General features: G+C 41.9%; 1 protein-coding gene across 3 annotated transcripts in view; it reads right to left on the reverse strand.

The window, feature by feature from the left end:
• Positions 1 to 27,130, reverse strand: part of wwox (WW domain containing oxidoreductase) — a 1,122,031-nt gene that overhangs the window by 468,454 nt on the left and 626,447 nt on the right. Inside the window, exon 9 of one of the 3 annotated variants that reach the window (XM_068049089.1) lies at positions 13,599 to 13,637. The exons of the other annotated variants lie outside the window; for them this stretch is intronic. Within the exon in view, the coding sequence (XP_067905190.1) occupies positions 13,614 to 13,637 (24 nt within the window). The 3' untranslated portion in view covers positions 13,599 to 13,613. Of the gene's footprint in view, positions 1 to 13,598; positions 13,638 to 27,130 lie in introns of those variants that run through there. 3 annotated transcript variants of the gene reach the window in all.

The raw sequence follows: 27,130 nt of genomic DNA on the forward strand, positions 1-27,130 counted from the left end.
GCCTTTTTATTCTTGACCTCACACTTTCCCACATTGAACTCCATCTGCCAAGTTTTTGCCCACTCACTTAACCTCTCTATATTCCTTTGCAGATTATTTGTGTCCTCATCACAACATGCCTTCCCACCTATTTTTGTAATGTCAGCAAATCTGGATACACTACACTCTGTCCCTTCCTCCAAAGCATTAACATAGCTAGTAAATAGTTGAGGTCCTAGGACTGATCCTTGTGGCACCCCACTAGTTACAGCTTTCCAACCTGAAAAAGACCCATTAATCCTGACTCTCTGCCTTCTGTGTGTTAGCCAATCCTCAATCCATGCCAACACATTACCTCCAATACCCTGAGCTCTTATTTGTCCAATAACCTTTTATGTGGCATCTTATCGAAAGCCTTCTGAAAATCCAAATACACATCATCTACCGGTTCCCCTTTATCCATTTTGCCTATTATATCCTCAAAGAACACTAACAAATCTGTCAAACATGATTTCCCCTTCATAAAACCATGCTGACTCTGTTTGATTGCATTATGTTTTTCTAAATGTCCTGCTATTTCTTCCTTGATAATGGACTCTAGCATTTTCCCAATGACAGATGTTAAGCTAACTGGTCTATAGTTTCCTGCTTTGTCTCCCTCCTTTCTTGAATGGGGGTGTCACATTAGTGGTTTTCCAATCTGCTGGTACCCTACCGGAATCCCGTGAATTTTGGTATATTATGACCAATGCCTCCACTATCTCTGCAGCCACTTCTTTTAAAACCCTTGGATGCAGGCCATCAGGTCCTGGCGACTTGTCTGCCTTTAGTCCCATCAGTTTGTCAAGCACCTTTTCCCTCGTGACAGAGACTGTTACAAGTTCCTCCCTCCCATTTACACCTATTATTGTTGGGATGTTTATAGTGTCCTCCACCGTGAAGGCCGATGCAAAATATTGGTTTAAATTATCTGCCATTTCCCTGTTCCCTGTAAATAACTCCCCAGTCTCATCCTCTAAGAGTCCCATACTTACTTTAGCTACTCTCTTCCTTTAACTACTGTAGCTATAGCAGCCTTCTGGAACTCCCTTTCCTTCAGCTTCAGTTAGAGCCAATTGTGCCACTTTACTTAACTCTGGATTGGCTTGCTGAGCCTTGATCAGAGAAGACTTATTGAACATTTCCTTCGGTTATCCAAATCCCCAAAGAAAGTTTCAGATATTCGGCTATCTGTCTGTGCTGCCAATTTTACCTCCAACAATGGAACTTGTTTAGCCATTGCTCGGGTCACCACACATGAAGGAAAAGTTCTTAGAACCTTTTCCTGCAACTGTTCTGTCTCTGACTTCACTTGGTCTTTCCGTAACTACTGGAGAAGCCACTAGATTTGCTCCGGTCAAATCATTCCCCAGCAGGTCAACTCCATCTACAGGCAAACTATGGACAACTCCTAGAGTTACTGTTCCAGACATTAGGTCACATTCCAGGTGCACCCGATACATATATATATACTCCCCGCTGATAACATTCACTAAATTCTTGGCGTTCAGTGCACTCTCTGGTGGAAAAGTTCTGCCTTTCCTCAGCAAAAGAGTTTGGGTGGCTCCTGTATCCCTAAATATAATTATAGGTTTGCTTGCCTCACTTGAGGGATAAGGAGTTACTTTTCCTTTTGACAAGAATTCCCTATAACTCTCAGGTATCTTGTTCACATCCCCCGCACTCACATTGGTTTTTGTATGTTGCCTTACAGCTGCAGTCAAAGATACAGTTTGCTCTGTCATGCTCTCAGTCACAGCCCCTTTCTCTGCATTGGTCTTGTGTACCCCAATAAGTCCCATGGGTTTACCCCGCAATTTCCAGCATTCTGCATGAAGGTGTCCCACCTTGTAGCAATGGAAACACTTAAGCTTTTGGACTTCACTTCCACCCTCAGCATCTTCCTTTATGACCCAAGGAGGAGATCCCAGCATGTTCCCAGCTGTCCCTTCTTGCTGGCTACTTGCCTTCCCTTCACCCTCCCACCTTCTATCCTTCTCGGGTTTGTGAGGGTAACGGACAAAGGGTTTGGGTTTGTAAACAAGCTTATAATCATTAGCCAGCACAGCTGCCTGTCTGGCTGTTGAAACCTTCTGGGTTCCCTACATGGGTTCTTACTAATGGAGGGAGTGAATTTTAAAATTCTTCCAGGAGAATTATTTCCTTAAGGGTCTCATACATGGCCTCTACCTTTAGTGTCCACATCTAACGAACAAAATTAATTTGCTTTACCCTCTCAAATTCTATATAAGTCTGCCCAGGCTGTTTCCAGAGGTTCCACAATTTCTGTCTATAAGCTTCAGGGACTAACTCATAACCAGCAAGAATGGCCTTTTTTGCCATCTCATAATCTGCAGAAACCTCCTCAGAAAGCATGGCATAAACTTCATGAGCTCTGCCCATCAGCCTGCTTTGCATAAGTAGTGTCCAGCTTTCCTTTGGCCACTTCATCTGTCTAGCTATCTTTTCAAAAGAAATGAAAAATGCCTCTACATCCCTTTCCTCAAACTTCAGAAGGGCTTGTATAAATTTAAACAGCTCTCCACTGGGTCCTTGGCTGGAGTCAGTTCTTTCCTCACCAGAATTTTCACTGGAGTCAAGGCCAAGCTTTTTTTCAGTTCTAGCTTTTAAAATTCGAATTCCCTTTCTTTACTTTCGCTTTCTTGCTGCTCTACTTGGTCCCTTTGAAATGGTAGTTCAAGTTTTCCCATTTCTCCTTCCTGTTCAAGCTGGTTCAACTACAACTGAATTTTAGCTAATTCAACTGAATCATCATCTGGATTTCCTTTTCCTTCTTCCAATTTCAAATGCTGTGCTATTACTTCAATTATGTCTGCTTTCTTAGCCCCTGGTTTTAACTCTAACGCCAACATATCTGCCAATTCCTTTAGCCTCGCCTTGGTTAAGTTTTGCAAATCACTCAGGGATAAATCCTCCTTCTCCAGTAAGGTCGTAGCAACTGACAAAGACATTTTGGTATTGTAAACTTTAATGCACAAAAAAACCTTTTCCCTTTCTAATTATTATTACCCGACTTACAATTGCACGTCGTTGGCTTTGGGTTATCTCGGACAGAGACCCCAATTATTTGTTATGAATGAGGCGGGAGGAGTGCACTGTCTTTCTCTCGCTCCACTTCTCCATTGGTCACAACATATATTCTACTCTTTATCCCAGAACAAAATACAAAAACCAGGTTTCTTTAATAAACAACAAATTTATCAGTTTATTATAAAACAAGACTTATCCAGTAAAATGCAAAGCATTAACACAGAGTTTGAAACATTAATGGAAATGGATATTCCCTTCCAGATACCCAACACACACACACCAGTTAGATTAAAAAAAAGAAATTTTCTCTGCAGACGTCTTTTATAAAAAAAAAATACTTTGGCCAAATACTTGTTAATTCTTGAAGGTTAGAGGATAAGATATGTTGTCCCAAATGGCAAACAGCCTGGTATCCAAGTACACAGACAGGTCACTGGGATCTTTTCTGGAGCAGTTTTGTTCAGGGGGTTTCAAGAAGTAATCTAACAGGCTTTCCAGGAGCTTCTCAGGAGAAAAGCAGCATCAGGGGTTTTAGCTATCACACGCTGTATTTTTTTTGGAGGGTCTCTCAAAGAGGTGGAGAAAGATGAGCTGGGTGTTTCTTTCAGCAGACTACAAACCAAATGACATTCAAAACGGTCCACACCCCAACCAGAAAGTCAAAACCTCCTAACCACCATAAATCTTGACATGTCACTTCTCTGTAAACAACTCCCCCAAGTCACCAAGGCTTCTGTTGTTTATTTAGCTTAAGGCATATGACATCCAGTAAAGGTTTGTTTTCAAACAAAGCTTTACGTGTCTTAAGGTCCTTCCACTGACTTTTAAAAAGACACATCCATGGAATCTCTTCAGTCTTAAAAAGAATCAATCTCCTCAATTCTAAAACACGAGCCCTCAAAACATTTTTTAAAAAGCTGAAGCATTGAAGCATTTGCATAACACAGGTGAAAAATGGCAGCCATTTTGGGTACATCAAAATTCCAGAAAAAGCAATGGCATGAAATTATCTGTTGGGAGCTTCAGTTGAAGGTGTGGGTAATGGATGTTGATTTGCAGAGTTGTATTTTAGAGGTTTTCCTGTTCTTCAGATGGTGCAGTGGGTTTTGTAACATGCATGTGAATGGGTAGTTTGGATCTTATTTTGACATCTCATTTAAAGAATGGCATCTATAACAATTCAGCACTCAATCTATATTGTGCTGGAGTATTCGCTTTGATTATGTGCTCAAGTACTGGGGTGCAGCTTGACTCACAATCATCTGACTCAGAGATGAGTATGTAACTAACAGAGCCAAGCTGGTTATTGGAAGCTGTAAGAAGTTCTCTTAGCTGTTTAAGCTGCAGCTATTTTAATTGGTGTTACTAAAAAAAAGTGGAGTAATGCAGTTCCAAATTGTCTTCTATGACCACAAGCTTTCCTTCTAACTTGTTCCAACTTCAAATTTTAATATTCCTTTTTTTGTTCTTTCTGTTTCTCCACTCCCACCCTTCCCTGGGTGCATTTTCTTGGCACATAAAATGGAAAATTCATGTTGAAACTAAAAAAAACAGCCTTTTAAAATTCTAACAAGTTGAATATCCTGCCATTATGACTCAATGTTACAAGAGCATTGAGGAAGCATGGTCTCACCACTTCACACCCAATCTCAGAACAGCAACAATAGCCAGCATACTGAAAGTTGTGGTCACGATATTTCAGCTGGAGAAGGCAAGTAAGAGTTTCGTTAAAGAGACAAAATGGGAACACAAAGACAGATGAATGTGACCTTGTTTTTTATTATTTAAGTGCATTTAATATCATGAGCTGTGATGTCAACTTTGTGACTGGCTATCAAAATTAGACATATTGGCAGCTTTATTTTCTTGATATTGGCCATGATGTAGGGCTGTATTGAACTCACTACACTTTCACTTTAGGAGATAGACATTAATGAGGAAAGCCAACTGATCCATCCTAGCTCTTCTATCTTAAAACAGGCCAGCACAGCCTCTAATTACTTTGTAAATGATTCCAGGGATTTTGCTTCCAATACCCTACACAGGGATCCATTTCACATGCTCATGACTGTACAAAAAACTTCCAAACATCAGTCTAATTTTGTCTTTCATCAGTTTGAACTTGTGTGCCCTTATCCAACTGTCACAGTTTAATTTGAAGTAATGTGCCAGATTTATCTTTACCATACCATTAATTGCAAGATCCACTTTCGGATACTCCCTTTCAAGGTTGAACAGCCTAAGTTTCTTCAATCTTTCTTCGTAACTCTGATCTCTGACATTAGTCTCTCGGCTCTTCTCTGTACCATTTCTAGAACTTGGATAATGCCCACTTGCCTCCACGACCAGAACTTGTAACAATACTCAAGGTATGATATTTAAAAGACCATTGAACAAAGCACAACTTTGTCTGCCTTGTATTTCACTGTTATGGCTTTGTAGTTCATAATTCCATCTGCCTTGTCCATTGCTGATTAGACATGCGCTGAGTCGACCTAAATCCTTAAACCTTTTTCAACTTCAGCGTCAAGTATTTCAATACAACCTTTGCAGGATTTACAATTACTTTTACACTTCCCATGTGCAATACTTTGCACTTGTCTGGGTTTAATTTTATCTGTCTCTGTTCTGTCCACTTAATCTACAGGTCCCTTGCAATTTCCCTAAATCCAAGTTTTCTACCATCTGCAAATTTGGTCAGTTTGCACTGAGCTTCTCAAATCAAGTCATCAACATAAATTAAAAACATCCCAAAAATGATCACTGGACCATTTCACTCAGCAGTTCCCCCTACCATGACGTTGCTCCGCTAATAGATACTGACTGCTTCATTAGACACTTTCTTATCCTTTCCCAGCTTCTACCTCAATTCCCCAGCACTTTAAGCACAAGCAGCGGGTACCAGGAGCCAAGGACACCACGCCAGAGTTTTCTTTTTCAAGCGGGTCGATTACATTCATTTCAAATGCGTTAAATCTTAGAAGCTGGAATATGTCATGCGGTTTTCTGTATTCTTTTTGAATTCAGCCATAAGTCAAGTAAAACAAGAACATTGCTCCTTTAAAAAGAGAAATACAAAGCTTCTCCCAAAAGGTGCATCACATTGAGCTTCCTGTATATTGTTGGCATCTGATAACATTTGAACATGAAAAAGAAAGAAAAGAACAGCAACAGCTGTTATATTATTTTGCCATTCTATGGAGCCAGGCACCCAATGGGGAAACACAGAGAAAGTATAAAACAGAAATGTATACTCATAGCCAGGACTTGATCTATCTTCCATGCAGCTTCAGTGGTAACTCCACAGTGTAATCTTTTCATGCAGTCATAGAACAGCCAATACACAAGCAGAAGGGCTCTTAAAAATATTTCCGCTCTAACATTGCTCAGGAGATCACTGCATTCACTTTGTTATGCACTTTTGTTTTGCTCGTGGCAAATCAAGAAACATCAATTATTGATGCTTTCCACACCGGACTACAATGCCTGAAATGCAAACAGAAAATGCTGGAAATACTCAGCAGGTCAAGCAGCATCTGTGGAGAGAGGAACAGATGTAATGGGCTGAATTTTATCTGCCCGCTGCCAAAATCAGCTGCTGACCGCATTCCAAAGAGCCCCCTCGCTTCCAAGCGCAACGGCTCATTTAAATAGCCGGGCGGGCCGTCCCCCGATCTCGTGGAGGGGGCATGCTGTCCATCCCCAGCAATGGTGTCAGCTGCTTGTGGGCAGGTGCTGATCCATTTTCACAGGGCTGTGAGCCCTATGGGCATATTTAAATGAAGATTTAATGACATTAAATAAATCCATCTCTTTTGCCCCTCTCCTACCCCCCCCATAACAATTAAATTAATTATTTGCCTTTTCCCCCCTAAAATACTTACCTTTACCATCTAACCCCCTGAAACTGCACAAAATTTAAACTTCAACCCTTCCCGCCAACCTCTACAGCCATGACGTTAATTTGACCATTTGACCCCCCCCCCCCCCCCCCCACCAACACTGTACTGAGAAATCTACCTCCTTCCTCGTACCCACCAGTGATGCGCCTCATTTCCCCGGATGGGGATCCGAAGGCACAGGAGTGCTGGCCACTGGGCCGAAGATCGCAGCAAGACATCAAGATTAATGGCACATACATGCAAATCTACTAATTTACATTATTTGCACATGGTGATTGCGCTCCCGTCACTGAGCGGTGGGGGAGACGCCTTGGCGACCCCTGCCGCAAGGCGGATTGGGCCGGGCTCTCCCAGCATTGAGGTTCGTGGCGGGCCTCATCCGGGGCTACCTTCAGGCCCCCCCACCACAGATCCCGACATCGAGGGCTCCTTAAAATCCAGCCCAATGTTTCAGTCCGATGACCTATCGTCGGAACATTTTTCAGCCATTCTGATGAAAGGTCACTGACCTGAAATGTTAACTCTGTTTCTCTCTCTCCCCCAAATGCTGTCCAGGCCTTCTGAGTATTTTCAGCATTTTCTGGTTTTATTTTGGATTACCAGCATCGGCAGGATTTTGCTGTTGTACTACAATATGCGCGTGTGGCTCTGCAACAAAGTCTAATCACCAACTCCAAAGTCCACCATCCATGTAAACTGGCAAAGTATTAGAAATTTATCTGATACAGTAGAAGCTGTTTAGGGTGTTCAGGTTAGCATTAGCATTTTCAGACCTTGTACTCCAACTCATGTAGAAATGTGTGCTGTCAGATTACTTTGACACACACATTCACATAATAGGATCATCTTAAATCCCACTAAATGTGAGTTAAATGTGAGTCCTTCGGTAAAATAGAAGGTACTTCTCTGTTGCTAGGAAAATTTCTCTCCAGATTGGGCCTTCGTTCTCCTTTTCATATTTGCCTTTTGAATGCAAAATAGAAATTTAAATGTGTGATAGTGTGACACCTGAAGTAAGATGGACACAGCTCAAAGCTATTTTGATCCAGGAATGCAAATCTTGTACACATGTTAAAGGCCTGCTCGGGTATAAAACTGAAACCCAACTCGGGCCCAACCCGACCACAACCAACCTGAACCTGACCCAGGCCCGAGTCCTTTAATTTTTTTTCGCCCCCGACCCGAATATCGTAATAAATTTAATGATATCAAACATGTTATTGTGCTCTACCTTGTCCAAATGGTAATACTTGTGATCCTGTTTATCTGTTCCGGCAGCAGGCTACTCCTGCAGATGGAGTTGTGGGTAACCATGGGTGAGCCTGATCCCGTGAGTTCCTGGAGGCAGCACTGCCCAGCCCGACCCGAGCCCGAATGCTGGACTCGGAATATAGACCTGACTCCGACACATGTAATCAGGTCTAGTTGAGTTCGGGTCAGGTAGCCAGGCTTTAATGCATGCACAGAAATTGGCCCTTACCAGAGTATTATCCAGACTATACTGGGCTCTGCTGCTACTCTTCCACGGAGTTCAACTCCATGCATTCTTCTTCACTCAAGATAGTAGATAAAACTGCTCCACCCTCCCCTCTCAACCCTAAGGTAGTTTGGTTCTCGCCTGTAACCAGAGCTGCTCACTATGGGGCAGGAAATGGAGTACAAACAGTAATAACTGCCTGCATTGCATGCTCGATCTGAAGACTGAAATGAGGAAAAGCCATTCAACTCATGTAGATCAAATGTGGCTGGAATTATACATGGTGGCAGAGGCCCTGCTTAGTGGCAAAAAAGTGGGGAGAGAGTCTGCCTCCGCCGGGCCTGGAAGCTACAGAGCGATTTTGCATGGCCCAGGCCCTTAATTGGCCTCGGGCAGGACTTCCATCCATCTGAGGCAGGAGGTCCCCCCCTCCAAAACTTGCCAGCCAATCAACGGGCCGTCAGTTCTTCAGTTTCAGCAGCACCAGCGGGAGCAGTGCCACACTGGGACTGCACCCAGCATTAAGAGCAAAAGGGACGGCTTCATAAAGGTAACTGGGATTGCGGGCCTCACCAGGGACAATCGGCTGGGCCCTGGCAAGGAGGGTGAGAGTTATTCAGGAGGGCGGGGGAAGGTGCTGCATCGGGGGCGGCTTGTGCTGCTGGGGCTGCCCAATAGGAAGGACCCCCTTACCCCTCCAGACCTGCAAGAAGGCCACCTGGTATTGCCGGGCAGCCTCCTCAGGTGCTGAAGGTCCCGGCTGCCACTGGTAGAATACCAGCAATGGCGAGAGGGGGCCCTTAAATGGCAATTAATTAGCCACTTAAAAGCCTCAATTGGCATGGGGCAGGCAGGCCATTTCCAATCTCCCCCCTTACTGGTAACATGGCAGCGGGGCAGGTAGGTGATGAGAATTTCCTTCCCCTGCACCTCCAGCCCTCTCCCGTGGTGTTTTCGGTGGGGGGGGGGGGGTGTAGGTGTAAAATTATGGCCTGTCATTGAGGTCCAGACAGGATCCACTGAATTTTCAGGAAGCAAACTCCTTCAAACTTTGACTCCAATAAAGTTTTCATAAAATTTGAGGTGTATATTAATGATCAACCAGGTAATGAACTTCCGAAATTAAAAAATTATTAATTTATAAAAAACGTGTTTTGTTGATCCCCAGTCCTGTGTCTGCCAAACATTGCTGCCATGACATCTCAAAGAAAAGAAAAACTTGCATTTATATAGTGCCTGTCATGACTTCAGGACATCCCAAAAAGCTTTACAGCCAATGAAGCACTTTTGAAGTGTCGTCACTATTGCAATGTAGGAATGAATCCCAGATGGCTCAATGAGTTTATCTAGTAAGTGGTTTAACTATACAGACCAGGTATGTCCTAGGTTAGACCTCGCTTATGTGCTATGATGTTAGCTTAGGTAACAGACCCTAGTTTTCCATGACAGAGAAACCGGCTAAGGTTTCAACTCCTAATCACTACCCAGTAAAAAGCTCGTGTGCAAGGAAGGTTCTGATGACTTTGAAATCACAGTCAAATTAAATACTCAATGTCAACATGAATAACTGATGCCTGTAAAACCAACTTCCAGCCAGGAGTCAATACTTTCAGGACAGGAGGAGGGGAGAAAACTGACAAGAAGTGAAAGGGAAACAAATCAAAAACAGCAGGGTGTCATTTTCAAGTGCCACCACAATAAAAAAATATTCAAGGCTGTTCTCCCTCCCCATTCATAAATAATTTGCTTTCTTTAAAACAAGCTACACTTCTACAAAAGTATCAAAAGTCAGTTAGAAAAAGAAACACCCACCAAACCACACCATCATTATTAGTCGGAAACACAAAACAATCTGGCCTGCTCACATCTGCACAGCTGTTATCAACAACGTTTAATGACGAGCAAGTAAATATTCACAAACTATCAGCTCCATGTCAGTTCCTACCCTATCCCCTTCCCCTGAGGAATGTAGGACCAGGAGCTCTGTTCCTTTCCCTCACCTCCATGTCCCCTTTGCTGCACAATTTGGGTCTTACACTGTGCACATTAACACCCGAGGAAACCCGGGGTAATGATACAACCAGAAAAGAGGCATTAATCCTCAAAAAAACTGGACGTGTATTTTTTTTCTTACAATTACATAAAAATTACAACACTGATCACACCGTTCAGTCTAACCACTTTGTGTTGCTATTGATCCTCCACAAGAGCAGTCGTCCTAATCCCCTGTGCCTGCTATGTTCTGATACCCCATTATCTTCAAACACTTATCCAACCGACTCTCAGATGTCAATATGGTCACTGCTTCAATCACTAACCCCAGCAGTACATTCACAACCCTCTGTGTAAATAGGTTTCTCCTGCTCTCAGTCCTAACTCTTTTTTATTTAATCTCACGTCTGAGTCCCTTCATCCTGGACCCCGTCAATTGCTGGCAATAGTCTGTTTCTATTTACTCTGTACCACCCCTTCAGAATTTTAAACACCACTATCAAATCACCTTGTAGTCTTCCCTTATCTGAAAATAAAATGTTTAATTTTTCTGGAAATTCTTTGCATTTGTATTTCCTCAAACCAGGCAGAATCCCAGTGTGTCGAAACCAAATTCTCTCTATTGCTTCAATATCCTTTTGCAATGTGGAACCCAAAATTACACACACTATTTCAACTTATTTATTTCAACTTAGGTTAGTTTATGTCTCATACAATGCTATAGCTGAGTGATGCTCAGGTGCTGCAAACTCTGTGTAACCATCTCTTTTTCCTCCTATTCACTTGGTCTTTTCTCTATTTTTCTAAAAAAATCAGGTGTTCCCTGAAGTAGCTGATGACTTCTGATGCCAGTAAAACATTTTAGTACGAAACCTGTGCCACAGATATCTCTTCTACTGAATTTTATAAATAAGGACTAATGCCAGAAAATAATGATGACTAGCATTTAACTGTGCACACACCATGAGAGAATTAGGTGAAGTTGCGAAAAAAACTTTGTTGAATAGATGGTTTTTGACACAGTGGGGAGGTAGAGAGGCAGAAGTTCCAAAGAGTCAGGTCAAAAGCTCAGTAAACAAAATTAGAGCACATGGGATTGGGAGTAATAGACTGCAATGGCTTAAGAATTGGTTAATTGAGAGTAGGAATAAATGGGTCATTCTCAGGATGGCAGGCTGTTACTAGTGGGGTACCACAAGATCAGTGCTTGGGTCACAGCTGTCTGCAATCTATATAAATGATTTGGATATGGGGACCAATTATAATATTTCCAAATTTGCGGATGACACAAAACTAGGATGGAATGTAAATTGTGAGGATGCAGCAAGGAGGCTTCAAGGAGATTTGGACAGGCCAAGTGAACAGGTAAGAATATGGTAGATGGGATATAATGTGAATAAGTGTGACGTGATCCACTTTGGTAGAAAAAACAGAGAGGCAGAGTATTTCTTAAATGGTGAGAGGTTGGGAAATGCTGATGTCCAAACAGACCTGGGTGTCCTTGTTCATGAGCCACTAAAAGCTAATATGCAGGTGCGGCAAGCAATTAAGAAGGCAAATGGTACGCTGGCCTTCATTGCAAGGGGACTTGAGTACAGGAGTAAAGATGTATTGCTTCAATTGTATAAAGCCTTGGTGAGACCCCACCTGGAGTATTGTGTACAGTTTTGGTCTCCTTATCTAAGGAAGGGAGTGCAACGGAGGTTCACCAGACTAATCCCTGAGATGGCAGCATTGTCTTATGAGGAGAGATCGCAGAAACTGGGCCTGTATTCTTTAGAGTTTCAAAGAATGAGAGGTGATCTCATTGAAACTTACAAAATTCTTACAGGGCGTGACAGGGTAGATGTAGATTGGATGTTTCCTCTGGCTGGTGAGTCTAGAACAAGGGGACACAGTCTCAGAATAAGGGGCAGGCCATTTAAGACTGAGATGAGGAGGAATTTATTTACTCAGAGGGTGGTGAATCTGTGGAATTTTCTACCGCAGAGCACGTGGAAGTTCAATCATTGGGCATGTTCAAAACAGAAATCAACGGATTTCTCAATACTAACGACGTCAAGGGATATTGGGATAATGGGGGAAAATGGCATAGAGGTAGATGATCAGCCATGATCTGTGTGAATGGCAGAGCAGGCTCAACAGGCTGAATGGTCACTCCTGCTCCTATGGTCTTATGATCCTTTGAGCTGAAGGCAGCAGAGGGTGGAGGGAAACCAGAGTCAGACGAGCATAATGCATGAGGAAGGATAAGTGTGTAACCTTGAGCTTGTTTGACTGGTAGGAAGTCTCGTCCAGTGTCCACATCAAATCATAAACAACATGCTAGCAATTTCCTCATCTTTTGGCAATACTCCTACTGGCAACGAAAACTCAGAAAATCAGCTCGATAAAGTCATAGAGTTTTACAGCACAGAAACAGGCCCTTCGACCCAACACACCTGTGCCGACCATCAAGCACCCATCCTAACCAATCCCATTTCCCCGCACTTGGCCTGTAGCCTCGTATGTTATGGCGTTTCAAGTGCTCATCCAAATATTTCTTGAATGTCGTGAGTGTTCCTGCCTCTACCACCCCTTCAGGCAGTGTGCTCCAGATTCCAACCACCCAATGGGTGAAAAAATTCCTCCTCAACTCCCCTCTAAACCTCCTGCCCCTTACCTTAAATCTATGCCCCCTAGTCAACCTGAGTGTTCAAAGAGCTTACGTTGTCTTTTATTGAACAGAAAGAATATTGTTGATTTCTAGCATTACAGTGAATGGAAATTCAATCAAATTTAAATTAGAGTTATTCCATTTTTTTTCATCCACTGGGAATTCCCATGTCCTGCTACACTACCATGCCTTCAGTGGAAATCCTTTATTCACATAAACGGCATTTCTGCCAATGATACAGCAGCGAAGCATGAGAGACCCCAAGCAACGTCCCGGCCAACCTTTTTAATAATTGTACTTAAATATGTAAATACTTTATTCAGAAGCCAGAATAAAATGACTAATACACTGAATAGGTCATTAATAAAATCAAAACGCTCTATTGCAGAGCTGTTTCAGTGGTTCAAAAATATCGATGACAGGCTGAAGGCGGATCTTTTAAATCTCATTGACAAAATCTTTATGGCGAATTCATGAACCATAGCTTGGAGATTACTGTGCTGTAGCTGGATACGTATCAGCAGCATTCTGTGGTATTCTTCTAAAGCAAAATAGAGAAATTGTCTAAATATTGCAAATTTGTAGTCACTGGTGGAATGCAGTGTGGGAGTGGAAGGGAAAGAAAGGGAAGCAGATCAAACAGTCTAGTTTATAAAACCATAAGCTGTATATAATTAACTCTTCGAACAAGTCTTTTCCTCTTTCTGCAATCATAGCAGTTACCCGTTCTGGGACTGATTGTATTAATCTATGAAGCACAGCCTAGTCTAGCAGCAGAGGGAATAACCTCGATGCCTGTAGTCATGCCCCAGGGTTATTATTCTCTACTTTCCTCTTGGCCCACAGGAGACCTGCAGAGGCATGACCACTGCATTCAGAAGGTTGAATAGATGGGATATGCGTGGATTGAATCACAACGTTCCATCCGAACGAGAGCCATCAGTCATGGTGAGCTACGAGTCATGGCAGTATAAACAAGGCAGAAATGATAGTCAATAAAATCACAATTAGGTGCACTGAATGTCAGCCTTCCCTTGTGTTCACAATCAACAGAATCAATAGCCCACAGTCTGGAAATTTCTCTCTTCTCGCTTTCATTCTCATTTTTTTCCAGCTGAATCTCCTATTAGTGCAAAAAAGCCCAATTACTGCCTGTGTCACCACAGGATAGCTAGCTAAAAGCTGCCAAATTAGTAAGCGTTAGTTCTTGACAATGAAATACAATCAAGAGAGTGAATTCAACAAGTTTGTGAATGTGCCAACAGAAGCACACTTCTCTTATCCATGGAATGACAGGGTTGTTTTCAAAGCCGTATACAACAGTAAAACAAAAGGCATGTGCACTCCAATACTATGTAAGTGGCAATTTCCATATAAATTAACGCAATAAATTCTCCTAATCTTTACATAAAAGCGCACAATTAAATTTACAGTACTTAAATGTGATCACACATTTCTATTAAATTGATTTCTCACCAACAATTTGTCCTGAACTATTGACTAGATTTAATTAAAGGTCATTGTTTGTCAAGCCATTTGACCAGTATATTTTTGTGTTGATGAAATTGTGGAGCTCTAGAGGTCTCATTTTCTTTTGCTTACAGGTTGTTGACAACAATAATGTCTAGTACTTCAACGCCATGAGTAAAGTGTTCCTATCTACCAATAGAGGATGCAATAAGAGCAGCGTGTTCTTGTGTAAATAACCTCTTAGACATAACCACACTATTTCTCCCTTCAATTTAATCAGCTGTAGGCATTCAGCAACATTCTGCATCAACTCCAATTGCTGCAGGTGAAATGCACATTTGTCCCAAAAAATTATGCAATAGGCTATTCAAAGTGAAACATGAGTAATAATCTTTAGTAAGCGTTTAATGCAAGACCTTTTTTCAAAAAGGTATATTGTCCAATGCAACCATTTATTTTAACTTGCTATAGTTAGGTGATGATGTAGAAGCAATACAACAAGTCATGCATTGTCATACAGCAGGTAACAACACTTTACACTTTGGACTGAAAATAAGATAACATTTCTAACCCAGAAAAAGTATTTACTCAAAGGGTAAACTCCAGCCCTATAGCCTTCTCCACTTCTGGCCTCTTACACATCCCCGATTTTTATTGCTCCACCATTGGTGGCCGTGCCTTCAGCTACCGAGGCCCTAAGCTCTGGAATTCCCTCCCTAAACCTCTCTGCCTCTCGCACTTTTTATTGGAAAATAGCTGAGGAAAGAAAATTAGACGGGGCTGGAAAAGGAGAAGCAAAAAACCTAATAGATGGGCATTTTTCATGAAGAGAAAAACTCTCCTTCAATGTTGCAATCTTAGTATCTTTAATCACATTGGAAACTAAGCAGAGAAAAAGTATTTTGGTATTTTTGGTCACTTAGTCATATATATGCAAATATCATTAACTCAATCAGCATTTCAGGGGAAATGACTGCACTATCATGGCAATAACAACCTTTTCAGAAGCATCAACATAGATAATTTTACAAGCTTAGGTTAATATTCTGCGCAACATAGCAACAATAGTATTTTGCTTCTAGTGTGTAGGCTTCGAATGGAACATGAACCCACGACTTTCTGACGCAGAGGTGCGTTTGCTCCACTGAGCCAAGGCTGACACCTTGGAGAAGCAGAGACAACTCTCTCAGTGCCCTGGCCAACATTCCTCCAACAACTAACATTACCAAAATAACAGACAAATGCTCATTAATCGAACTACAAGTTGTGGAATCTTGCTATGTGAAAAATGGCTGCTGCATTTAAGTATATAGCATTTATTGTTTGAGGTGTTTTGAGATGTTTCTGATAAGGTAACATATATGCACAAATCTTTTCAGCATTCAAAGTAACTGAGTACAGTACTTTAACCAATTTGATTCCACCAGACCATTGCAATTCTTTATACAGTTCAATAAATGAGAGATTCCCTGGGAATGAAATGCATGTATACAAAGGAGATTCCAGCAACACTCAACTTTCTGAAGACCGAGTTTCCTTTAATAGCACGGCACATTCAAAGAAAGCATTTGTGTGATCTCAGTTGGAGGAAAGAGTGGGGTGCCATATTGGCTTTAATACTCATGGGTTAGGGAAAAATGATCAGCCAAGGACTTCTGCCCTTGATTGCTAGCCAATGTTTCCTGCTGGAAAATGTGCATGTGGACATCAGGTGTGAACAAGAGTGCGCTCAGCTATGACACCCCCATGAATGAACAGCCTGCCAACACTCACTGTCTTGGCTCATTTGGCTGAGTTATAGGAAGGTAGCTGGCACTTGTTGCTTTCAAGAGAAAAAGTGGGGGTGGGGGAAGGGAAATAAAATAAATTGGAGAAGCAAAGGATATCTGTCAGCAGCAATCCAAAACACGAGATTATACTGTCTGTGTATTGTCAGCTTCAAAGGCAATTATGAATTGAATACAGAAATTATTGGGCATTAAGGTTTAGAAAGGAGAATAACAAGAAACAAAAGTTTGAATAGAAATTACTGACTGCTGTGCTTTTATGACACTTGTGTGGGCTGCCAACTGGAGAAATGTTTTCTGTTTGTGCTGGATTATGATCAGATTTGTGATCTTTAGAAAATGTGTTGGAACTGCTTCTTTCACACGGAGCTCTTACACTCAGCAGAGAAACTCTAGTGCACGTGTTGCAGCTGTTTTGTGATTTTCACATAATGATTTGCAATCATTTCACGTTATGATCTGCAATCATTTCACTGTTTTTCTGTTTTAAACTTTAAAAGAAATCAAAGTTTTTTTTTTAAACCACCTGAAAAACAGCAATATTTGATGAAGAGGATACTCAATATCGGCAATGAGTGGTGCACTGGGTTCGGCATTGGCTTTTCATGTCTGGAATCCAGGTTCAAATGTAGCCCAGATTGATGGGGAGAGAATCCAATGGCTATGAGTCTCTTACTCATCCACCTTGACTTCCCTGCAGCCTTTGAAATGGGTGGCCACACAATCATCTTCTAACATTATTCCTCAGTTTTCCAGTTCAAAGGAATTGGTTTGTTTGGTTCCACCAGTACTTTTCCGATTGTAGCCATAGCAGCTCCAGCCATGGCTTATCATCCTGACCCCCACATCATTACCTCTGGAGGGCACTAAGGATCCATCTTTGCTCCCCTCCTTCTACATTGGCTTTGTTCGTCCAATTAAAAATTCTGTCAGAAGGTTGTGGGATCCACTCCAGAGACTTGAGCACAAAAGCTAGACCTGCACTCCAGTAGAGAATGAAGGGAGTGCCACATTGTCTTTTCGATAAGATTTTAAACCCTGTCTGCCCTCTCAGGTGGATATAAACGATCCCACTATTGTACTGGTCAGCATTTATCCCTCAACCAATATCACTATAGACAGCGGTTGTTATCATATTGTCCCTTGTGGGATTTGCTGTATGTAAATTAGCTACCATGTTTCCTACATTATAAGAGTCTAAACTTCAAAAGTGGCTATAAAACACTTTGGGAAGTCCCGAGATTGTGAAAGGCGGTATATAAATATTAATAATAAAAGCAAAATATGGCAGATGATGGAAATCTGATATGAAAACAGAAAATGCTGGAAATACTCAGCAGGTCTGGCAGCATCTTGGAGAGAGGAGCAGAGTTAACGTTTCAGGTCTGTGACCTTTCATAATAACTCCCAGTTCTGCAGCACTGAAATCCCTCACCTTGAAGTGCACAAAATTTATTTTTGAATAGCCAGAGGAGACTCTATGACAGTACCATCATATATACTCATAAAACTGCCAATAACTTGTGAATGGGGCTAAAAGGTTGTGCTTCACAAGGAGGCATCTAGTATCTTTAGATAGAATATTTAGATGAAATGACTAGAACCTTGCTAAAGGATCCCTACTGCATTGTAAAATTTCACCATAGGATCATTCTGCACAAGAAAAAGAGGACTGTATGTTGTCTTACAACCCCTATGAGATTTTCCTTGTTCTTGAAATTCTCCAAACCAATAGCATCATAGAATATCACCGCACAGAAGGACCTTCGGTTCAGCGCCTGCTCTTTCGAAGAGCAATCCAGTTAGTCCCACTCCCCTGCTCTTTTTCCATATCCCTGCAATTTTTCTCCTTTGAGTATTTATCCAATTCCCTTTTGAAGGCTACTATTGAATCTGTATCCATCACTCTATCAGGCACTGCATTCCAAATCCGAACCACTCATGGCATGAAAAAGCTTTACCTCATGTCACCTCTGCTTATTTTGTCAAATACCTTCAATCAGTACCCTCTGGTTATCGAACCTTCAGCCATTGGAAACAGTTCGGCTGGAATTTTACGCCACCCCAGCGAGCCGGATGGTGGTGGGGGGGGGGGGGGGTGTAAAATGGAGCGGAAGGCTCCAAGAGCCCTTCCCGACCCGCTCTCATCTCTGCCCCACTTTATGTAGAGCGGGGGTGGGTGGGGGGGGGGGGGGCAGGGGAGCCAAAAAACGGGCCGCTTGCCCCCAGGCCAATCAAGGCCCTTAAGTTGCCAATTAACGGCCACTTATGGGCCTTCGCCCGCCTCCACGGGGATTTTACCCTTGGCAAGTGGGCGTCCTGGAGCCGGGAAAGGCCGCCCAGTGAAAGCTGCGCCCTGGGGGTGGGCCCTGACAAACGGGCACAGGGTGTCCGATTGAGGGCCGTCCCCGCTTCCCCAACCACCCCCAGGACTCAAGAAGCACATCCCCCCTTCTCCCCTAACGACCACCCTTGCCTCACTGGGGGCTGACCAATTACCCCCGACGAGGCAACCCAAACTTACCTGCACTCCTGGCTCCATGTCCTCAGCTGGGCTGCACTCCCAGCAGTGGCCACCGCTCCCGATGACTAAGAGCTGCCTGAGACAATGATTGGCTGGCAGCTCAATGAGGTGGGTCTTCCTCCCTCAAGAGGGTGGAAATCCCGCCTCGGTACAGTTAAAGCCTGGGGACTCGTAAAATGCAGAACGGATTCCCAGGCTAGGCAGAAGCGGGTTCACCACCAACCTTTACGTCAGCGGCCAGCTCCTGTCCGCCCGACGTAAAATCCAGCCCTTTATCTTTATTTCTCTATCTAAACCCTCCATAATTTTAAACACTATTATCAAATCTCTTCTTAGACCTTTCTGCTCTAAGGAGAAAAACCTCAGTTTCTCCAGTCTATCCACATAACTGTAATCCCTTGTCTCCAGAGCTATTCTAGTAAAGCTCTTCGGTAACCTCTCCAAAGCCTTCAGGTCCTTCCTAAAGTGTGGCATCCAGAATTGGACACAATACTCCAACTGGGGCTAAAAGTGTTTTATACAGGTTTAGCACAACTTTAACAGCGTCAGCAATGGCTCAGTTGATATCGCTCACGTCTCTGAGTCCGAAGTTTGTGGGTTCAAGTCCACTCCAGGTCTTTAGCACAAAAATCAAGGCTGACTCTTCAGTACAGTATTGAGGGACTGCCTGGCCAATATTTATACGTCAATCAACATCACTCAAAAAGAAAGAGATTGTCTGGTCATTAACACAATGCTGTTTGTAGGAGCTTGGTGTGCACAAATTGGCTGCCACATTTCCTACACTACAACAGTGACTACACTTCAAAAATACTTCACTGACTGTAAAGTGCTTTGAGATGTCCGGTGGTTGTGAAAGGCGCTATTTAAATGCAAGTCCTTTCTTTTTTTCCTGGATTTTGTATACTATACCTCTATTTATAAAGCCCAGGATCCCACATGCTTCTTTGTTAACTAGACCTGCCAACTTAAAGGATTTATTTACAAACATTCTCAGGCCTCTCTGTTCTTGCACCCCCTTTAAAATTGCATTATTAAAAAATTGGACACAATAAACTTTCTCTATGAGGCCACCTTTACAACCATATAAAGTGGATGAATATAAATCGAATGATAGGTGGTTTTGCATGCTACAAGTCTACCATATATATGAGGAATTAAGATGCTATCATAAACCACAAGAGTCAAACTCCAATGTCACACAAGGCATAGATGGGTAAATTCATTGAACTCATGCTCCTAGTAAGGAGCTTAGCTTGGAGGGAGGACAGGTCAAAGGTGGGCTGCAAGGCTAAAGTATTGATTCTCTACTCCAACCTGTTCTAAAGGTCACAGATCTGAAATTTTAACTCTGTTTCTATCTCCACAGATGCTGCCAAACCTGCTGAGTATTTCCAGCATTTTCTGTTTTTATTTTAACTTAAAGCTCTTGTTATCTTTAGTGTCAAAAGGCCAGTAAAACATTGTTGACAGCAGGTCGTTAAAAAATTAAAGTTCATTAATGCCCTTGGCAAAAATAACTTTCTGGTTCAGCGTTTCCAATACACTACTTTTCTCCACCCAACTGACATGAGCTTCAAGTGGTTAGAACTCAGTTCCATTTGTGCTCTTTATTTGGTACCCAAGTAGATCAACATTTGAAATACAACACCCATAAATCTCTTTTTTTGATCTTATTGCCTTCTACGCTGCTTGCCAGTTGCTTTACTATCTAACAGATTTGAAGTGGATACAATATATGAAATAATAATTTAGTGATAAACCAAAACGTTTAGGTTATGGAGAGAGCATGGTTTCACCACTGAGGAGAGAGTCAAACGTAATGCACACTATGGGCTGTATTTTGTGGCACCGGTGGGGCTTTCAGTGGCAGAACCCAGCACTGCAGACTCGGATCTCAAGTAAGTGAGGTGGGGTCACCGGGGCCAGTCCAGAATGCCCTGGGGTGTGTAGTGCAGGGGGATGGAGCTACAGGTAGGTGGTGTTTTTCCCACCAGGGGTCCTCCCTGGGCCACAGATTGCCCATGGAGGAGGTCCCCACCAAGCCTGTAGGGATGGTGCTCGTATTACTGGTTGACCTCCCCGCATGGTGGAGGTACCCTTCACTGCTGGCTAAATCCCAGTGACGGATGGAAGAGGCCCTTAAGTGGCTATTAATAGGCCACTTCAGGGCCTCAATTGGCCTCTGGACGGGAAGGCCATCATTGGCCGATACCACCTCGACAAAATCGCTTGGCGACCGGGAGGTGACAGGCCCTCCGCGCCCCCCACCGTTGCAATTCTATGGTCACAAACCCCCCACCCACCAGGCCTCTGATCCTGCCTCAGGGGGACCCATAAAATCTAGACCTATATTACAATTCATAACCAAAAGTGCTGTAATGAGGGGCTAGTACCTTAAGAAGAAATGAATTTTGACAAATGAAATCAAACCTTTAGAATACTTCTACGGTATTTGAATTGTGAGCTTTTTCTTTGTTTATTCCCCAAAAGCTTTAAAAATGGTCTGGATATTTATTTAATCCGATATGCTAAATACTGAGATATTAATAGAAACTATGGGTTGCTGTCTCAAGACTCATAACTGAGCTCCTACTCTTGATCAAATCTGGGTGAAGTGCAAAATAAAGGCCAGACACTTGCTCACAAAGAGTTTGAGAATAAATCAAAGTGAAAAGTGGTTGCCTTTGTGCAGTTACCAGAAACCGATTACACAACAATAGCAAAGCACTGGTAGCAGGTCAAATGCCTGTCCACTTTGGCCAGAGAATGGGTAGCATGAGGATACCTAAATGGAAGGCAACAATTTATAACTTGGAAAAATAATTGAAAAAGTAATAGCTAATTACAGAGAGCAATGTTATACAAAGCATTCAGCAAAGCACTGAGATCAGCAAAAAAATCCAATCCTTAAGGATGAATAGGAAACTTTAAAAATTTCCTCATTAAAAATGAATGCAGAGTTCTGTAGAAGAAAATGAATACTTTCCACAGACCACTTCACATATACAGATACAAGGAAAAATTAAATATTTTTGGAGTATAGTGCAAAGTAGACAGGAAGACACTGTTTGTCCTCCGTGGTTTGCACTTCCTGCTTTGATTCCATCCAGCAAAAATCTGCAGTCATTTTTCCCAGATCTTTCTTGCTTTTGCTGGTCGAACCACATCCTTAATTCAAACAGAACTTCAGATCATTAATAGTTTTGAAAGCGGTTTCTTTTAATGTGATCTTATTTGTCTAGCTGGTTCCTTGGGTTTTTGGTCCACATTTATAAGACTTTTCCGTCTGTTCCCATGAGCTAATCTAATCCTGTGAAATAACAAAAAAAGAAGCAACTCTAGTCTTTACCTGACTGCAAAGAATGAAAGTATAGACGAGATAGAGTACCCTTCATGACCTCAGGACCTCCCAAAGTGCTTTACAGCCAATTAAATACTTGTGAAATGCCATCACTGTTGTAATGTAGCAAACATGGCAGCCAATTTGCGGACAGCAAGCTCCCAGTTAATTTTTTTTTCCGGGATGTTAGTTGAGGGAGAAATATTGGCCAGGACACCAGCGACAACTCCTCTGCTCTTGTTCACATTCACCTGACAGGGCAGATGGGGCCATAGTTTAATGTTTCAACCGAAGGAAAAATTCAAACACCCAGGATTCACTCAGTACTGCACTGGAGCATCAGCTTAGTCGAAGATGCTTCCAAATTCAAAATGAAAAATAAAGGTGATCATTGTCATAGTTTATATATATGCCTCACCATTCCCTGTGAGATTCGAGCAAATATTAAAGCAAGTAAAACAATTCATTGCATCACTATATGCAACATTGAGAATATATCTGTCAGAAGATTTTCATAGAGAAAATGTTATTCTCGTACGCAGAAATCTTCCATATCATCTAGAAATTCTCATAAATAAATAAATGTATAACGGAACTGATGAAAAGACACACAAATTTATGACTTGCATGTGATTCAGGGGAATGCAATTTAATATCCCTCTTCAAAGATGTGTTAAAAAAAGTCTTTTCCTTTAAAATATACTGAAAACATGTCTGCAATGCATATAAAATGAAATTAAATTGTGATTTCTTTTAGTAGTAGATTTTGTCATGGGAAAAATTGATGACACCATTTCAGTGCATTAAAACAAAAATTGGAACAAAATGATACTCTTAGAACAGATATTCACAGATTGAAGAAAACATGTTGAAACGTTTAACTATATATAGAACTGTCATCCACATCCATAAAGAATGCAGCACTCTCCACAGACATTGAAACATTCTATATACAATACATATATATTTCACCTGCAGTGAAACATCCCATCTGTCTTCTCTGCTAAGTCTTAAATCTACTATATTGTATATACAACTGTAATTTCTCAATAAATTCCAAATCCCTTTCATTCTTATTTTCTCAGTCTTGTCCTAAAATCTGTCTTCACTTGATTCATTAGTGTATATGTTAGAAGAACTGTTTTAGTGAAGACCTTGAACATCACAACCATTTCACCTGCCATTCAGTTTAATATGAGAGAGTGCAATAACGGGTTAAAATGAAAAGGTAAATTTTCTTTGAAACTTTGTCCCAAAAGTATTATTTATTAATTTCTCAATCTACTCCACAATATTATTCTTTTAGACATTTATCACAGAAAGAAAAAGATGTGCAAGATTGAAAAGCTGTGTAAACGGATGCAGCTAAATTTTATCAAAAGTCCATTAAATAGAATCTGGTTGTTCTGCTCCTCCGCTGAATTCTAGATTGGGCACAAATGTACAATAATGTTCAACTAAATTCATATTTAAGTATAATCTGGTTTAATAAAACCAGATTAGTCTCAACATACTGAAGCTAGTTCCTTAAACCAGATTACTAGAGAACACCAGGAATCTTTTTGTCTAAACTTTTGTTTTTGTCCAATCTAGTCATTATGTTACAAACTTATTTGTCCTCTAATTGGAATAGAACATGGGAATATGCATGGAGAGCTAACCTGAAAGACTGTGTTTTCTTTCTAAGCCTATTTCAGCTGAATGTCGTGGGTATTTGTCCAGCTGATCTCAATTATATTGTACCTAGTATTCTACCATGCATAGCACTCAGCTAACAGAAAAAGGATCAGAGCAGAACTGTCTTTCATAATCCTATAATGCCATTCATAACCCTGGCGATAACAGTAACACGCACATAGAGGCTTCTGCCCAGTAGTAACCTGCCTGACCCTGGTGACAGGCGTATCTATGCAGAGATCTTGCTGGTCGTAATGAACCATAAACACTGACAAACAGCCTGACAATCTTATTGTACATGTGCTACTACAAGGCATGAAGCCTGTAGCACTCACTTGGGTTATCCATCTGTTTACATAGCTGGAAAAATAACAAGCCCTCATGTGTGACAGCCTTCATGTCATTAGCCTTATCCGCAGATGGCCTTAAAGCCGCAGAGGCAAACAGCACAGTGCTTAAGACAGTTTTATTATATCTATTTTTTTTATTGTGCAGCATCACTCACAGAGCTAAAGCTGGTTTTATTATCCATTTCAGGTTTATGGCATATCATGGCTTGATTTCATTGCCAGGAGCAAAAACAATCAGAACCAGCCAGGACAGCTTCATGGAAAAGTGGTTCCTCATAAATGGAGAACTTCTTTTGCAAGGGTCAATCAAAACTCAAGAGGAACAAAGGTTAACATTAGAAAGTAGATAAGGATATCACATTCTCTATTAAGCAATTATTACACTACTTGCCTCTTCATGAGAAGATAGCATGGTGTACAAAAACACCCGTTTATCCAATCACTCCAATAAACTCTGTGGAATGTATTGTCAGTGACTTGAAGCTAGACCAAATGGTGTTCTTAAACAAACATTCCCATTTACAAAGGGCTATGTCGGAATTAACCCTTTGAATGCTGAATTGCCATTTCTCTTGTAGGCAAGTCATACAACCAACAATTATCTGCATATTTCAAACAGAAAATACTCAAAGGGAAATTTATGATGCAAAAGATTATTTGCACAGAGGCTATGTAAGAGTGATGCAAAGGCAGAGAAGAGTTAATAGCTGGATTAATTTATCTACAAGCTAACAGCCAATTAGGAGGAATACCATAACTAAAATTAAGAGAAAAATGTAGGAAAAGAATTGGACAAAGTGGCTGATGTGACAAATGGCAGCTTAATTTTTTTTTATTCGTTCCTGGGATGTGGGTGTTGCTGGCCAGGCCAGCATTTATTGCCCATTCCTAATTGCCCTTGAGAAGGTGGTGGTGAGCTGCCTTCTTGAACCACTGCAGTCCATGTGAGGTAGGTACACCTACAGTGCTGTTGGGAAGGGAGTTCCAGGATTTTGACCCAGTGACACTGAAGGAACAGCGATATAGTTCCAAGTCAGGATGGTGTGTGGTTTGGAGGGGAACTTGCAGGTGGTGGTTCCCATGCATCTGCTGCCTTGTCCTTCTAGGTGGTAGAGGTGGTGGATTTGGAAGGTGCTATCGAAGGAGCCTTGGTGCGTTGCTGCAGTAGATGGTACACACTACTGCCACTGTGCGTCGGTGGTGGAGGGAGTGAATGTTTGTTGTTGGGGTGGCGATCAAGCGGGCTGCTTTATCCTGGATGGTGTCGAGCTTCTTGAGTGTTGTTGGAGCTGCATCCATTCAGGCAAGTGGAAAGTATTCCATCACACTGCTGACTTGTGCCTTGTAGATGGTGGACAGGTTTTGGGGAGTCAGGAGGTGAGTTACTCGCCGCAGGATTCCTAGCCTCTGACCTGCTCTTGTAGCCACGGTATGTATATGGCGACTCCATTTCAGTTTCTGGTCAATGGTAACCCCCAGGATGTTGGTGGTGGGGGATTCAGCGATCGTAATGCCATTGAATGTCAAGGGGAGATGGTCAGATTCTCTCTTGTTGGAGATGGTCATTGCCTGGCACTTGTGTGATGAGAATGCTACTTCCCACTTATCAGCCCAAGCCTGGATATTGTCCAGGTATTGCTGCATTTCTACACGGACTGCTTCAGTATCTGAGGAGTCATGAATGGAGCTGAAAATTGTGCAATTATCAGCGAACATCCCCACTTCAGACCTTATAATTGAAGGAAGGTCATTGATGACGTAGCTGAAGATGGTTGGGCCGAGGACACTACCCTGAGGAACTCCTGCAGTGATGTCCTGGAGTTGAGATGATGGACCTCCAACAACTACAACCATCTTCCTTTGCGCTAGGTATGACTCCAACCAGCAGAGAGCTTTCCCCCTGATTCTCATTGACTCCAGTTTTGCTAGGGCTCCTTGGTCAAATGCTGCCTTGATGTCAAGGGTAGTCACTCTCACTTCACCTTAAATGGAGCATGAGTAACTTAAAATAACTAAAACCTCCATCATTTGTTAATTTAACCATGAACTGTTTCAACAACATTCATGGACTACTTATATTACCCATACTTTCTTCCTATTTACAGTATTTTACGCTTGTCTGTATTACATTTTATCTGCCACTGTTCCATCTATTTATGCCTTTCCATTAGTAGCACTCTCATTTCTGGGTTGGTAGGTTATTGGAGCAAGCCGCATTCTAGGACTTGAGCAAGAAATCAAGTTTGAGAAACTGATGTAATTTCAAAACTAAGATCCCATCTGCCAGTTCAGATGGATGTAAAAGATCTTATGGCATTCTTCAAATAAGAGCTATGAAAATCGTCCAGTGTCCTGGCCAACATTTATCTCACAATCAACACCACTAAAAACAGATGACCACTTACTTGTCTCATTGTTGCTTGTGTCATCTTGTCATGCACAAATTGACTGCTGCATTTGCCTACAAAACAATAATGACCATACTTCAAACAGAATTCATTGTCTGTAAAGCCCTTTGGGATGGCCTGAGCAAAAGGCGCTATATAAATCTAATCTTTTTCTTTCTTTCTTAAATACATTCCCAGTACTGAGTGTCTCACCAGGATGTGGAACAGAGCTGAATCCAGGTGGTTAAGACAAGTGAAGAAAACTAAAGAATGAGACATGCAGAATGTCCTTGCACACCTTCAGAAGGCGATTCAACAATGAGATTCATGGAAGTCTGGAGCAAGTAACTGGATATAGCAAAGGCTATGGGTCCTGACAACATCCCAGTTGTAATAGTCAATATTTGTACACCAGAACTAGCTGTGCCAAGCTACAACACAGGCATCTACCCAACAATGTGGAAAATTGCCCAAGTATGTCCTGTCCATAAAAAGC

The sequence above is a fragment of the Heterodontus francisci genome, chromosome 17 (genome assembly GCF_036365525.1).
Source record: "Heterodontus francisci isolate sHetFra1 chromosome 17, sHetFra1.hap1, whole genome shotgun sequence".
In the NCBI taxonomy this organism is placed as follows: Eukaryota; Metazoa; Chordata; class Chondrichthyes; order Heterodontiformes; family Heterodontidae; genus Heterodontus; species Heterodontus francisci.